We start from the raw sequence: 13236 nt of genomic DNA on the forward strand, positions 1-13236 counted from the left end.
ACACACACACACACACACACACACACACACACACACACACACACACATATATAATTTACACTGAGAACTGTTGGAAAGCAGAATCATCTCCCCAGAGAGCTAGTGTGTGGGATAAACTAGCTGTCTCTAGTTTCTGTAATTCATGGCAAATGCTTAGGAACAGGTTACATAAGAGGTTTCTGGGAATGATTTAAAATGAAGTCTTGTAAAATGTGTAAGGTCAGGCTGGATGACCTAGGTGGTACATTCTGACTCTGTCAGATCTTGTGATAGCTTGTGGCATTCCCCTGCTCAGCACTAATGTACCGTGAGGATTATTTACTGGCAAATTCAGTGAGCGCTTACTTGGTTGAGGATCAGAATTGCTTGAAAAATAATAATTGGTCTTGGAATGTATTTATTTGTTTTGATCTGGTATCTTCCTCACTTTCCCTGCCCCAATTAATTTTTTTACCAAATCAAAGTAAATATTAAATATGGTTAAATATTCTGTTGCTTTTTGTTTCTCCTGCTTTTAATTACCTTTTGATAACATTGGTGCATTTTCCTTCTAGGGAAGAACTAATACAGTGTTTGGAACATGATTTTGAATAATTTTCACCTGTAAAGTACTGACCAAGTTGATCAGATGCTCAATCCATGCTGTACAAGTTCTGTTCCATAACAAAAAAAAATTTTTTTTAATGGTATATGTATGTTACACTCTTTAAGTCAGTTGATAGCAGTGGGTGTTAAAGTGGAATCTGTGAGACAGTTAACTGGGGCATGGGAATAAAATATTAAAGCTCTTCTTTCTTTTTTTTTAAACCTTAACAAATTGAGCTTATGAACATTTACTAGATGGAAGGACATTGGTGCCTCACTTGCTTCATACATCAGATGGGCACATATCACCTGGGCCAAGAGTGGGCCTGCCACCTCCAGGAGGGCGACCTCAGTGCCCTCACCAGGTGTGCTTCCAATGAAAATATGTTTGCTTCAGAGAGTTGCAGATTATACTGTATAGGTCTTAACCTAACCATCACAAAATGGGCAGAGAAAATAGTGATGGAAGTCTTTCCGATGAAAATGAAATATCTTTTCATTAACTACGTAACGAGGTTCAAACAATGATCATTTGATCAATCTGACAAGAAGGCAGCCACAAAATTCATGATTATATAAAATATGTGTTTACATCTACTATTGTTAACAGTGAAAACTTTCTAAAGATACAGTGCTTTGAGGTATTGGCTAATGCTAATATAAAGTTATTAACATTAGCAAGACATTTAAGAAAATATTTCATTTTATCTTAAATTTGTTTATTTAAACTGAGTCATCCTTTTAAAGTATATATTCTGTGCATGTTTTACAATGTACATGATATATTGGCACAAAGTACATATACAATGTATAAATATACATATAGTGAGAATATATTACAGAGTTTTTTAAATGAATAAGTGTGTGATTGAACAAGTTTGGAACATAAATACTTTTCAGATAATTTAGTTAAAGATACGAGGTTCACATTTTTTATTTCTTGTATTATTATTCTAATTACACAATTTAAATGTCTTATAAAAACATCCTCCATGTTAAGTCATGTTTAGGTAACTTTTTCAGGTTGAGATGGAAGAACGCGAAGTAGAATGGAATTAATAAATTATAGAATCAGTCATTGTGGGTGAAGTAAGTGTTCAGTAACCAAGATGTCTAGAATTTAATAATTTAATAATAAAAGAATTATGCTAATTCAACTCATTTGTGAGGACGCTGCATCTAAATCAAAGAGAGTTTGGTGTTATCTAATATTCTTTAAGAAGTGCTTCTTCAATAGTTTTGAGCGCAGATAAGGAGAAACCAAGTTAATTGTGTTTCAGCAAATCTTTTAAGTGCTTTCATTTAACAGGTAGCTGAGAATTATTTATCATTACTCTGTTCATTGTTTGAATTAAAATTAATACCAAAGTGGTGCTTGAGAATGGTCTTTTTCCCTTTTACATTTAAATAAGCTAGACATTTGCTTTGTTTATACCATTAATTTGTTTTCACAGAGCCTGTGAAGGTAACCATCAACTCAGAATTAATTAGGGGAATCAAAATTAATGAGGATTTACTGTATTGGGCCATTTCCACTCTAGGCCAGTTTTCTTCACACGAGTTGGACTAGCAGTTTCTTGAAAGAAGAAAAATTAGATTTATTTAAATCCATATTTAAAAAGCAGAGAACCATCTTTTCTTGTGAGTTAAGTACCTCTAATAACTGTGCTTTCTTGGACTTAGTAATATTGATTTTTTTTGTTTGTTTTCAGTCTTGATTATTTTGGCTATTTCCAGACCGTTGTTCATTACAGTAAAGCTAGACTTAACTCTTCAGATGCTTATTTTCATTTACATGGAAGGTATAACATTTTTGTTTGGGGCCAAACATTTTTTTGCGGATGAGGCATGTCATTTGTCAGTTTTCATCATTATTGCACTATACAAATGAAGAACAGAACTATTCTTTAAAAGATATTGATGTAAATATATATGTTAGAAGAGAACGCGTCATGTGGGACTGAAAAGCTAGAATTTTTGGAATTCAGTCATTTTTTCCTTCAGAAAATTACATCCCATAATCTACTTTTTAAAATACACCCTATAATATTATTTAATATTAGCTTTGTATGTTCTTTGTTTTTACTAATAAGAGAGATAACATGAAGTAGAGCTTTTAAATCTTTTTATGAGGTTGGATTGCATTTTCTTGAATTTTAAAAAATTATCCACCTCATATAAATGGCAAGGGTGAAAGTTCTGAAGGCGAAACTTATGAGGAGTTGGTGCCGGAGGTCAAGTTCCTCGTGGGAATAGGGAAGCCTTTTTTGTTTGCTTAAGTCTGCAGTCCTCTCTCTGGTAGGTTATAAACTGCAGTATGAGATATTTGGCAGAGAGAGAACACGTGGGTCAGTGCTTCTCAGTAGTTTTGCTGTCACCTCAGGTGTTGAGATCTACCAGCAGAACATAATTTGAAAAACACCAAACATAGTAAAGAAGATTGGTAAAAAATCACCTTTTAAAAACAAACAAACTTCACCCTGACTCATGCCTCGTTTTCTCTATGAAAAGGAATGACAAGAATTATGTGAACATTAATGAAATTATTGTCAACTTGGGGACTGGCAAGTCGGCTAGTTAGGTCTACCGCATTAATTAAGGATTAACTCATTTTAAAGATTTCAGAGAGCTTGTGAGTCATAGCAGAATCAAAAGTAGTGACAGGGGTGAGTACTGTGGCAGATCAGTGCCTGATTAAAAGATGTGAATAGATGAAAAGGAATGCCGTTTAGGACTCATTCTTTTTAGTGACTCATACACAGAGAAAAAGATTACTATTACATTTATTTCTCTGATGAGAAAAATAAATAAAATGACCATTTTTTAGCAGACTCGTGTTGGAAAATAGAAAATAGTTAACCATTAACGTAGCAATCATCCTTTTTTGTATATTGAGTGATGGATATATATGATAAATACAAAGTCAGTATTAATGATTATCTGTAGAAATGCAAAGCCTCCATTGTATTAGACTGTCTGTTATCCTTGCTTAGCAACGTACATCTGGTGAAACTCAAAAATATTTTTATTTATTTTAATATTTATTTATTTTATTTATCTATTTTTGGCTGTGTTGGGTCTTTGTTGCTGCACACGGGCTTTCTCTAGTTGCAGTGAGCGTGGGCTACTCTTCGTAGAGGTGTGCAGGCTTCTCATTGCAGTGGCTTCTCTTGTTGTGGAGCACAGGCTCTAGGCGCGTGGGCTTCAGTAGTTGTGGCACGCGGGCTTCAGTAGTTGTGGCACGCGGGCTGAGTAGTTGTGGCTCTCGGGCTCTAGAGTGTAGCCTCAGTAGTTGTGGCGCATGGCATGGGCTTAGTTGCTCCGTGGCATGTGGGATCTTCCCGGACCAGGGCTTGAACATTGGCAGGCGGATTCTTAACCACTGCGCCACCAGAGAAGCCCACTCAAAAGTATTTTATGTGGTGTGAAGTACAATAACTGAAAATAAAGGCATCATGTTATATTTCTGCCACGTTTTATTCTAACATTGCCTATATTTAAGTGATATTTTTGTAGTTTGCCACTTTATTTTGACTTATTGCTTAATTACAAAGCAAAGTTTTGCATGCCATAGTCAGCTACTCCTCAGTCCTTAATGTCTTTTTAAAGAAAGAAATCATGTTTTATGTTTCCATTGAATGCTTATCAGGTAGCATGAAATAAATAAGCTTAACAAATGCTTAAGAAAATTCTATATGTTGTTTTAGTAGAAGTTTATAACATGATCTTCCTGAACTTAGTTTTCTTAACTTTTAAAATTAATAAATACCTACTATGCTGATTATAGTTTTTAAATCATTATGAAAGAAAACGTACAAGCTAACAGAACCAAAGATTAAAACACCTGAATTTAAGAACAAAGTAAATAGTTAAATCTGACTCTCTTTTTTAAAATTAATGCTCTGCCTCATTCAAAAATTGATTTTAGGTTGTTCACAAAAATAAACATTATTCAGTTAGTTAAAAATAAAGCTAAATCATGGTGAAGAGAAAATGAAAGAAAAAGTAGACGAGACCACCTAGGGTCCACATTCAGAAATGTATGCCCACGCACCCCACAGTCATGGATAGAAAATTCAGTCCTAAGTTTCTTAGTATCCAAAACATTGAAGGAATCCATTGTAGCAGCTTTCCCCAAAGTCTGTTCCTCAAAAACTACGTCTTATAAGATTATGATGGTCTTTATTCCTGTCCTGCCCTAGACAGGAATAAAGATGCAGATGTAGAGAATGGACTTGAGGACACGGAGAGGGGGAAGGGTAAGCTGGGACGAAGTGAGAGAGTAGCATCGACATATATACACTACCAAGTGTAACATAGATAGCTAGTGGGAAGCAGCCGCATAGAACAGGGGTGGGATAGGGAGGGTGGGAGGGAGATGCAAGAGGGAGGAGATATGGGGATATATGTATATGTAGCTGATACACTTTGTTATACAGCAGCAACTGACACACCATTGTAAAGCAATTATATGCCAATAAAGATGTTACAAAAAAAAAGATGATGGTCAAATGAGATTATATTCATGTTAGCATGTTAAAGTTTCTTAGAGGTTCTATGGACAAAAACAACTGTAACGTGTTTCCCATGCACATGTGGTCACACACACACGCCCCCCCACCCCGCCCCACTCTTTTTCATCTGATACCTGTCAACGTTTCCCATTGAGATGGACCAATCAGGGAGATATATCATTCTTTAGCTAAAAAACGTCTGCTTAGGCAAAGCCCAGCTGGGTGACGTTTGAGAAGTTTCTCCTCTGGATCCCACAGAAGGGATAATATGTATGTGGTGCCGTGGGCCTCATCCTCAGTAAATAGCCACAATTTACACAGTACGGAGCTTCAGATGGCTGTTTTCATATGGTTTCACCTCAGTGTGAACCGGAAGCACAGTCTAATAAATCACTCAAAGTTGTAAGTTGCTTGTAAATTGTCTTCCAAACCTATAAAGACGTTAATTTTTAATTTTCTAGATTATGGATTCAGTTCTCTGATGCTAGTGAAAATCTTTACCATCTTTGATTATTTCTATTATATTCCATCTTGTTCTAAAAAGGAATGGAAGGGCGCAAGCTAGAGATGAGCAGGAAGTACAGAGCAGGATGTTTATTGGGCTCTTGTATGTTAGCTGAGGTGGTGTGCCTGCTGGCATTAGAGACAGAAGCTGTGAAACACATCTACAGGTGATACAAACTATCGGTGGCTCTTAAGAAATGCTTGTGGCAGAGGGACCTTGAGGGTATTGTTTCTGAGCAAAGGAGCAGGGAAGAGCATGGGTCTAAATGATAGAGTCACAAACAGAAAGAAGCACTGCAGAAAGCAGCTCTAGCTGCTAGCAAAGGGAAGTTCAGACAGTGGAAAGGGAGCACATAATAACAGATCAATTTTTTTCCAGCTTTGCCTGTTCATATATAGCAATTATTTTTAGTAAGGTCATCTTCAAATTTAAACAGCAGATTTTCCTAGGCATCTTTCTCTTCTTTAATCTAGTGTTAATTTAGTATTTTTCAAAGTGTTGTGATGATTGAACTAGGCGTTTTATGTATAATATAAAAGAAGAAAATTGTCGACACATCCTAATGTCGTGGTTAGTGTTTTCAGCAGCAGTGAATGTATAATTAATTTTGATTTAATTGAGGACAAGATCCATTTTCTTCTGAATCTAATCTAAGTGTAATTAAGATTTATTCTTCTTTTCAGGCAAGAGTGCAGCACTGCATCTGCTCTGTAGCCAGTGACCACTCGGTAGGACTTCTAAGTTTGCGAGAGAAAAAATGCATTATGCTGGCATCTCGTCATCTTTTCCCCATTCAAGTAATCAAGTGGAGGCCTTCTGACGATTACCTAGTAGTGGGATGTTCAGACGGCTCCGTGTATGTCTGGCAAATGGATACCGGTAAGAAAAATGTTGAGAGAGACTAGAAAATTAAATGAGTATATTTGACTTCCTAAATGAAAAATCTTTTATATGAGGAAAAAACCCCTGAGAGGTCAAAAGTTTGCTACTTTTATTTCTCACCACTGCTTTTTATAAGTGTTCTTATCATTATCAACAAAGAAGTATTTAGATGTCCTCTTATTTGTTGTACTATCTGGAACACTTGCAGAGTAGTTCACTGATCTTTAGAGGAATGTGGTTGATGACAGTATACAGATTAGGACAGGCATGCAGACACCAGACAAGTAAGTGATTTCTATATAATTCATGGGCAAATTGTAAGATCAAGGAACCATTTTTGTCTCAAGTTCAGAAACAGTGGAAAAAGATAAAATTATCTTCTATTTGAAAAGCAGAAAAACCATACAGGGCCGTTAATAGAAGGAGGTAATTGAAATGAAAGTTTTAAGTTCTAGAGAGAACATTTAAAATTTCAAGGTTCAGGGCTTCCCTGGTGGCGCAGTGGTTGAGAGTCCGCCTGCTGATGCAGGGGACATGGGTTCGTGCCCCGGTCTGGGAAGATCCCATATGCCGTGGAGCGGCTAGGCCCGTGAGCCGTGGCCGCTGAACCTGCCCGTCTGGAGCCTGTGCTCCGCAACGGGAGAGGCCACAACAGTGAGAGGCCCGCATACCGCAAAAAAAAAAAAAAAAAAAAAAAAAAAATTTCAAGGTTCAGAAATTTTATGTATGTGGCATGATACAGAACAAGTAATGTTTAGCTTAAAGGTATAGGTCATGATATATAAGATTTATACACAGAATCTTATGGTTTTCCCTGAGAAATTTTGAAGTATGTAACTAAATGTTTATTAGTTTGGGCTTTTAAAAACACAGCTTATTCTAGTTTTACTATCCTGAGTCATCATCTATCAGTGATTAAAACCTTTCTTTACATTCCTAATTGTGCTATATAATATTTCTACTATTTTTTTCTTCATGAAGCTTTTTTCATTTTTGTTTTTAAATAGTCCTTTTTGAAATCAGAATATATATATTTTTTTGCTTGTGCTGTGGTGCAGGAGGGAGTGTTCCTAGGTCTTTTTGGAGCAAGTAGCCATAATCTTCAGGTATCTTTCATTTATAGTTCTGGTTTTATCTGGTACTACGTAGGCAATTTTGACAAGAGGAAGCGTTCTTGAAGAGTGTCAGACTTCTTTGCTTTTGTGTTTAACATTTCTTTTTCTCGTCTGATTGTAAAAGAGTTTCTTACTTTTTTGTCAAATTTTGAAAGCACAAAAGTGTTAGAAAAGAAAGATGAACTCAAATCCCATTACTCAGTGGTGAATTTGGGCATATTTCTCTTTAGTCTTATTTCTGTGCATTTTTAAAAACAGAATTGCTGTCATATTACATGTATAATTTTGTATCTTACTTTTGTGTTCCTTTTTGTTTCATCCTGTCTGCTGAGCAGCACTGTTTCATGTTTGCTGGTTTGGTCCACCCTACAAACTAAATACAGTTGACCCTTGAACAATGTGAGGGTTAGGGCACTCACCTTCTGCATAGTTGAAAAACCGTGTATAACTTAAAGGTGGCCCTCCATTCCCATGTTTCCTCCATATCCGACATTTCCCATCCTTGGATTCAAATGACCGTGGATTTTGTGGTACTGTAGTATTTACTGTTGAAAAAAATCTGTGTGTATGTGGACCCGTGCAGTTCACACCTGTGTTGTTCAAGGTCAACTACATACAGAGTTTGTCTTGGGCTCTGGAGTCAGACTCCTTGGTTTGAATTTAAGATCAACCATTTGAGGGCCTTCCCTGTTGGTCCAGTGGTTAAGACTTCTCCTTCCAATGCAGGGGGTGTGGGTTCCATCCCTGGTCGGCGAGCTGGGATCCCACATGCCTCATGGCTGAGGAACCAAAACATAAAGCAGAAACGGTATTGTGACAAATTCAATAAAGACTTTAAAAATGGTCCACATCAAAAAAGAAAAAAATCTTTAAGATCAACCATTTGATAGCACTGTGATCTATGGCAAGTCTCTCAATTTACTCATCTGTAAAATAAAGATAATAATAGTTGCCATTTTATAGTGTTTCTGGGAGAATAAAATGAGAGAATATTTACCTTGTGTATAGTAGATGTAATGTAAATGTGTATCCATGTATGTTTGCGTACTTTAAGTTCGTGTGTATACTTGCATATGTGTATATTTCCTATTATTGTTATTTAACAAATATGCTTGTTACTTTATTGAGCTTGGGGATATGACCTTACTTACAAAGAAATATTTTCTATGAGAATTAGTATTAAAGTAAGTTATAGTGATGATAGTTATAAAACACTATTTTAAAATACTATACATATTAAATTAGCAATTGATATATTTTAAATACAAGAGTATGGTAAACATGTGTAGGACTTAAAACATTAAATTAATATGATAAAGGAAGAGTATCATTTTCCTGAATTTCTTAGGTGCTTAAATATATGATACTTGACTACTTCAGATACTTTAAATACATCTACAAAGAATATGAACTTCTTTACAAATGAGACCTTACTGGAAGACAATGTTACTTTTTCAGTAGTTTCCCTAGTATGAAATGACAAATAGCTCCTGACTGTATGTGTACTGGAGGATGTTATTTTTATAACCAGTTTATTATAATTAAGCCCAATACATAATATTGCAATTTAACAATTATCTTCTGACCTTCAGGAGGATTTTGGTAAATGATCAGTCAGTAATGGCATTCTTAAATCAAGATAAAGATAGAGAAGCAGAATAAATTTTGGACTTCAACCATAATAGGAGGTGTACACTCTTTTTCCTTCTTGCTGTTCAGGCTTTAGCTAGTGATATAAAGGTCCCTGAGGAGCCAGTAAGGCACATCCTGAAGGTATTGACATTATTTATTTATTAAATAAATAAAAAATGAAGCAAAATAAATCAGATTTGGCCAAGGTTTGATGTATGAAATGTATTTAAACTCTGAGAAGATACTTTGCCCCTCTACTTAGTGTTTTGGGAATGTATTTTTACAAGTGAAGCCATATTACATTAAAATTACACATGCATTTTGTGCAGTTTTCTGTTTGCCATTTTGAATTATACTGATGTTTCTAGCTTAAAAACACTTAAAAATGTCTTGACTATGCTTTTATGCAGCATTTTCTTTTAGTTGTTTTTCCCTTCAAATGGGTAGTTTTTATTTTCAGTGTTTATTTCCTAATGACATGAAGTTGAAGCTAGTAATATAAAACTTAATTACAGAGGTAGAGGTCCAGAGTCTTTTGTTCTTTTATTGTACCATCTTAATTATATGCAGTAGTGCTAAATAGTGTTGTAGAGGCCATGGAAATTATTATTCTTTCACGTCTCTGGGTAGTTAGAAAATTAGTCAAACAACTAGCAACAAGATTTGGCTGGCTGGACCTCTTGACTCCTATTTAGGAACTTATTAAAAGTGGGTCAACTGGCCTAGATGGTGGCTGCTTCTCCATGGAGTTATGTTCTGTAGGGATCAACTCTCCATTCTTCACATTTGATGTTCCCAGTAAGCATGCAGTGGTGTTCTCACAGGCCTATGATGAGGTCAAAATCTTGTCTATTTGGGAAACAGTGGCATGCTTTAAAGTAATGACTGGTGCTACAAGACGTTCTTCTTATATGACTATTTCCAAGCCTTAACACCATTCTTATCTGCACATTTTTATCATCTTTGCTACATAATAAAAGTGATTCATCATATACCTATTCCTAGAGGGACAGTTATTAGGTGTTCTTGTACAAATGCAAACGCCAATAGTGATTGCCAAATATTATTAGAAATTAGTGTGTGAAGTCTTAACCAATTTACTTTGTTCTGTTATCTTTTTTCTTTTCATTTATTTTCTGTCCCTCCAAGTTTTCTTAAATATTCCTGTTTTTGCAATAACTTCATGAAATATGTGTTTGAATCATTTTTTAAAACTTAGTTTATCCAATAAAATATAACAGAGAATATGAACTAATGTATATTTGTCTACTGGTACAACATGTATAAAGCAACATATATAAAGCATGGATATCAAAAAAAATTAATTTTGATTTATTTATATTGATGGTTTTGTTACTAAAATAACCAAAGAGAATCAGGAGGTGGTACTTCAGTCCAGTCTTTTTTTATTAATAAAGGGTTTAGTAGCAAGTATTTTCTTCACATATTTGACCTTTTGCCTGCAGGGTTTAATACAATAGAGATTTGATTTTATGTTTCTGTTTCACAGCATATGGCATTACATCATCAACTTTTCTATATCTTCTATGTTTTTGTTTTTCATTCTATTACAACAATAACATAAGATAGGATAGGCAAAGACACAAAGGCTGAAATGGTTAAGAAAAAATAGGTACTTTTCTAAAATCTCAGTAAAACTAAGTATAATCAGTTTCTTTTCTCCCTTTGGATTCACTTTGAAATTTTGAAGGAAGAGGTTGTTAGAGTGGAAATATGACTATCTTTTCTACTTTCCTCCTCATAAGTCCTCTGTGCAGTTAATTACTAAGTCCTTCCCATTAGGTACTCCTCCCCTCCCTTTTTTCTTTCCAGTGTACTATTCTTATATCGGGCTATATTTTTTCACACCTAGGTTATCTTTATTGGTTTCTCTGTCCTCTATTTCTACCTTCTAATCCATCCTGTACTCTGTTGGCAAATTAATCATAGGAAGTAAAACAATAACAATCACACTTGGTTCATGCCACTGTCTTAATGAAAAAAACATAAGTAATTTTAGTTCACGTAGCCTTTAAGAAAAGGCCCTCCGCAGTGTGGTACACTCCTACCTTTGTCTTATCTCTTACTGTTCTTTTACACAGACATGTTACTCTGTGTGAAGAATAGTTCTAATCAAGAATAATTGGGTCACTGTCTACCACTTCTTGTCTTTTGTACCACCCATATTGTTGCTCATGGTTTTCATTCATTTGGAACATTATTTCTTTCTATTTGCTTATTTGTTTAAACAGTATATTATCTTTTAAGGAAATTTGAATATAGAAACAAAATTTTACATATTTTCCCCTGTAGTTACCATTTCTGTTGCTCTTCATTGCTTTGTGTAGATCCAGATTTCCATCTGGAATGATTTCCCTTTTGCCTAATATTTAATATTTCTTGTAGTGCATGACTGTGGGTGATTCTTTCAGCTTCTGTATATCTGAAAAATTTTTTATTTCACCATCATTTTGAAGATTTTTTTTTCTGGGTATAGAATTCTAGGTGGATAGTTTTTTGTTTTTTTCCTTTCAATATTCCACTATCTTCTTGCTAGTATTATTTCCAGTAAAAAAAAAAATCTGCTGTCATCCTTATCTTTGTTCCTCTATGTATGCTGTGTCTGTTTTTTTCTGACTTTTAAAAGTTTTTCTCTTTATTATTAGTTTTGAGCCATTTAGTTATAGTTTTCTGCATGTTTCTTGTGCTTAAGGTTTGTTGTACTTCTTGGATCTGTGGGTGTATAGTTCTCAACAAATTTGGAAGCTTTTGGCCATTATTTATTCAAATATGTTTTTGATGTTTGATATCCCCCCTCTTTTCTCTCTTTGGAGACTCCAGTTATATGCCTATTAGGCTACTTGAAATTGCCCACAACTCTAGGATTATTTTTTCATTTTTAATGTTATTTTTTCTGTGTCTCATTTTATAATTTCTAGTCTATGTTTTCAAGTTTACTGAGCTTTTCTTCTACAATGTCTAATATGCTTTTGTTCTCATTGAGTGTATTTTTCATCTCAGACATTGTAGTTTTCATCTTTGAAAACTACAGGTTTGATTTTGGATATCTCCCATGTCTCTCTATTCAAACTTTTTGAACATCTGGAGTACAATTATAATAACTTTTAATGGTTTTGTCTGCTAATTTAAAAAAAAGATCTGTTTCAGTGGTTTTTATTGATTTTATTTTTCCCCTCATTATAGATTATATTTTCCTGCTTTTCTCCAGAATAGCCTAAAGGTGGCTCTAGGGTGGAAGCAGGGAGATTAGCTTGTATGCTGTTGTCCCTAGGCAATAAACAATTGTGGATTATTACACTAGAGTGATGGCAGTGGAGCTGGTGAAAAGTGGTTGAAGTATGAGTATATTTTGAAGGTAGAACCAACAGGATTTGCTGATAGTTGGATGAGGAGCATAAAAGAATGAGATGGGCTAAAGATGACTCCAGGGTTTCAATCATGAGAAACTTGAAGGATGCAATTCATTTTAAGATATTGAGAAGCCAGAAGGAGGAGTAGAGTTTGGGAATATCAGGAATTCGATTTTGGATATATTAAGTGGAGTTGAATATTAGATATTCAAGTAGAGATGTTGATTTGTAAATTGTACAGTTGATGCTTGAACAACACAGGTTTGAACTGCCTGGGTATTTTTTTCTATAGTAAATACCACAATACTACATGATCTGCAGTTGGTTGAATCTGCAGGTATAACTGTGGATACGGTGAGCTGACTATATAGTTACATGTGGATTTTCAACAGCATGGAAGGTTGGTTGCCCCTAATCCTTGTGTTATTCAAGGGACAACTGTATATATGAGTCAACTGTATATATGAGGGTCAACTGTATATACGAGTCTGTAGTTCAAAGGAGGGAAGTCAGAGTGGGTGGTACAAATGTGGGAAATCTTAGCATATAGAAGATATGTAAAGTCATGACACTGGATATATCACCAAGGGAATGTAGGTTGATAATGGTTGGGGCACTCCAGGGTTTAAATG

General features: G+C 35.0%; 1 protein-coding gene across 6 annotated transcripts in view; it reads left to right on the forward strand.

Annotated features, from left to right (window-relative positions):
- The window catches only part of WDR7 (WD repeat domain 7), a 391118-nt gene that overhangs the window by 58747 nt on the left and 319135 nt on the right, over positions 1-13236 (forward strand). For all 6 annotated transcript variants that reach the window (XM_027118597.1, XM_027118595.1, XM_027118593.1 and 3 more), the window contains one exon: positions 6288-6483. In XM_027118597.1, the coding sequence (XP_026974398.1) occupies positions 6288-6483 (196 nt within the window). The remainder of the gene's footprint in view (positions 1-6287; positions 6484-13236) is intronic.

Source organism: Aethalodelphis obliquidens, unplaced genomic scaffold (assembly GCF_003676395.1).
Source record: "Aethalodelphis obliquidens isolate GAN/ISIS:26980383/991018 unplaced genomic scaffold, ASM367639v1 scaffold19, whole genome shotgun sequence".
Lineage (NCBI taxonomy): Eukaryota > Metazoa > Chordata > Mammalia > Artiodactyla > Delphinidae > Aethalodelphis > Aethalodelphis obliquidens.